Source organism: Lepidothrix coronata, unplaced genomic scaffold, assembly GCF_001604755.1.
Source record: "Lepidothrix coronata isolate B3197 unplaced genomic scaffold, Lepidothrix_coronata-1.0 Scaffold477, whole genome shotgun sequence".
In the NCBI taxonomy this organism is placed as follows: Eukaryota; Metazoa; Chordata; class Aves; order Passeriformes; family Pipridae; genus Lepidothrix; species Lepidothrix coronata.
Genome location: NW_016690657.1, coordinates 22,208 through 23,906, shown reverse-complemented (window position 1 = coordinate 23,906; position 1,699 = coordinate 22,208). Strand labels below are relative to the sequence as shown.

Below are 1,699 nucleotides of genomic sequence, written 5' to 3'. Positions count from 1 at the left end.
AAAATTGGGATTGGAACTCGGGTTTAGGGCTGGAATTCCAAGGTGGGAGAGCCTGGAATTCCCTAGGAATTCCTTGGGGGTTATTGGGAGTTTTCCCAGGAAAATTGGGATTGGAACTCGGGTTTAGGGCTGGAATTCCAAGGTGGGAGAGCCTGGAATTCCCTAGGAATTCCTTGGGGGTTATTGGGAGTTTTCCCAGGGAAAACTGGGATTGGAACTGAGATTTAAGGCTGGAATTCCAAGCCTGGAATTGACCAGGAATTCCTTGGGGGTTATTGGGAGTTTTCCCAGGAAAAATTGGGATTGGAATTTAGATTTGGGATTTGAATTCCAAGGTGAGAGTTTTCCCAGGAAAACTGGGATTAAAATTTAAATTTAGGGCTGGAATTCCAAGGTGGGAAAGCCTGGAATTGGCCGGGAATTCCCTGCTGGTTATTTGGGAGTTTTCCCAGGAAAAATTGGGATTGAAACTCAGATTTAGGGCTGGAATTTTGAGCCGAGTTTTCCCAGGGAAAATTGGGTTTGGAACTGAGATTAAAGGCTGGAATTCCAAGCCTGGAATTGGCCGGGAATTCCTTGGGGGTTATTGGGAATTTTCCCAGGAAAATCGGTATTGGAATTTAGATTTGGGGTTGGAATTCCAAGCCTGGAATTGGCCAGGAATTCCTTGGGGGTTATTTGGGAGTTTTCTCAGGAAAAATTGACCTGGAACTCAGATTTAGGGCTGGAATTTTGAGCCGAGTTTTCCCAGGGAAAATTGGGATTGGAATTTAGATTTAGGGCTGAAATTCCAAGCCTGGAATTGGCCGGGAATTCCTTGGGGGTATTTGGAGTTTTCCCAGGGAAAATTGGGGTTGGAACTGAGATTTGGGATTGGAATTCCAAGGTGGGAGAGCCTGGAATTCCCCAGGAATTCCTTGGGGGTTATTGGGAGTTTTCCCAGGGAAAAATTGGGACTGAAACTCAGATTTAGGGCTGGAATTTTGAGCCGAGTTTTCCCAGGGAAAATTGGGATTGGAATTTAGATTTGGGATTTGAATTCCAAGGTGAGAGTTTCCCCAGGAAAACTGGGATTGGAATTTAAATTTAGGGCTGGAATTCCAAGGTGGGAGAGCCTGGAATTGGTCAGGAATTCCATGGGGGTATTTGGAGTTTTCCCAGGGAAAATTGGGATTGGAATTTAGATTTCGGGCTGGAATTCCAAGCCTGGAATTGTCCAGGAATTCCCTGACAGTTTTTTTTTTCAGAGCGGATTTTTCCGCTTTTTCCCGCCGCAATTTTTCGGGAATCCACTCCCGGTGGCAGGTGGGGAATTCCCAATTTTCCCGCGGCCTTTTTTTTTTTGGAATGTTCCCCCTTTGGAATTGCAGTACCTGGAGCGGAAGCTGCAGGAGACGAGCGGGATTTTCCACCTGAACAAGGCGAAGCTGGAATACAACCTGGAAGTTCTCCGGCAGCAGGACCTGGAAAATTCCGCGCTCCGATCCCTCCAGAAAAGACGGATCACCCGGTAAATCCGCCGGGAATCCCCTTCCCAGGGGGGAAAAAATTCCTCATTCCCGGGATTCCCGGATTTTTTTGGACTCCTTGGACAGGCTCCAGGGGGCGCTGAGCAACTTGAATTCCCGGCTGGAAAAGAAGGAGAGGAAATTCCGGGAGGAGAAGCAGAGCTTGGAATGCGACCGGGAGCGGCTCCAGG

General features: G+C 47.8%; 1 protein-coding gene across 1 annotated transcript in view; it reads left to right on the top strand.

The window, feature by feature from the left end:
• The window catches only part of DRC1 (dynein regulatory complex subunit 1), a 36,381-nt gene that overhangs the window by 14,436 nt on the left and 20,246 nt on the right, over window positions 1–1,699 (top strand). The window contains exons 2-3 of the mRNA XM_017839786.1: window positions 1,248–1,510; window positions 1,596–1,693. Coding sequence (XP_017695275.1) covers window positions 1,248–1,510; window positions 1,596–1,693 — 361 coding nt within the window. The remainder of the gene's footprint in view (window positions 1–1,247; window positions 1,511–1,595; window positions 1,694–1,699) is intronic.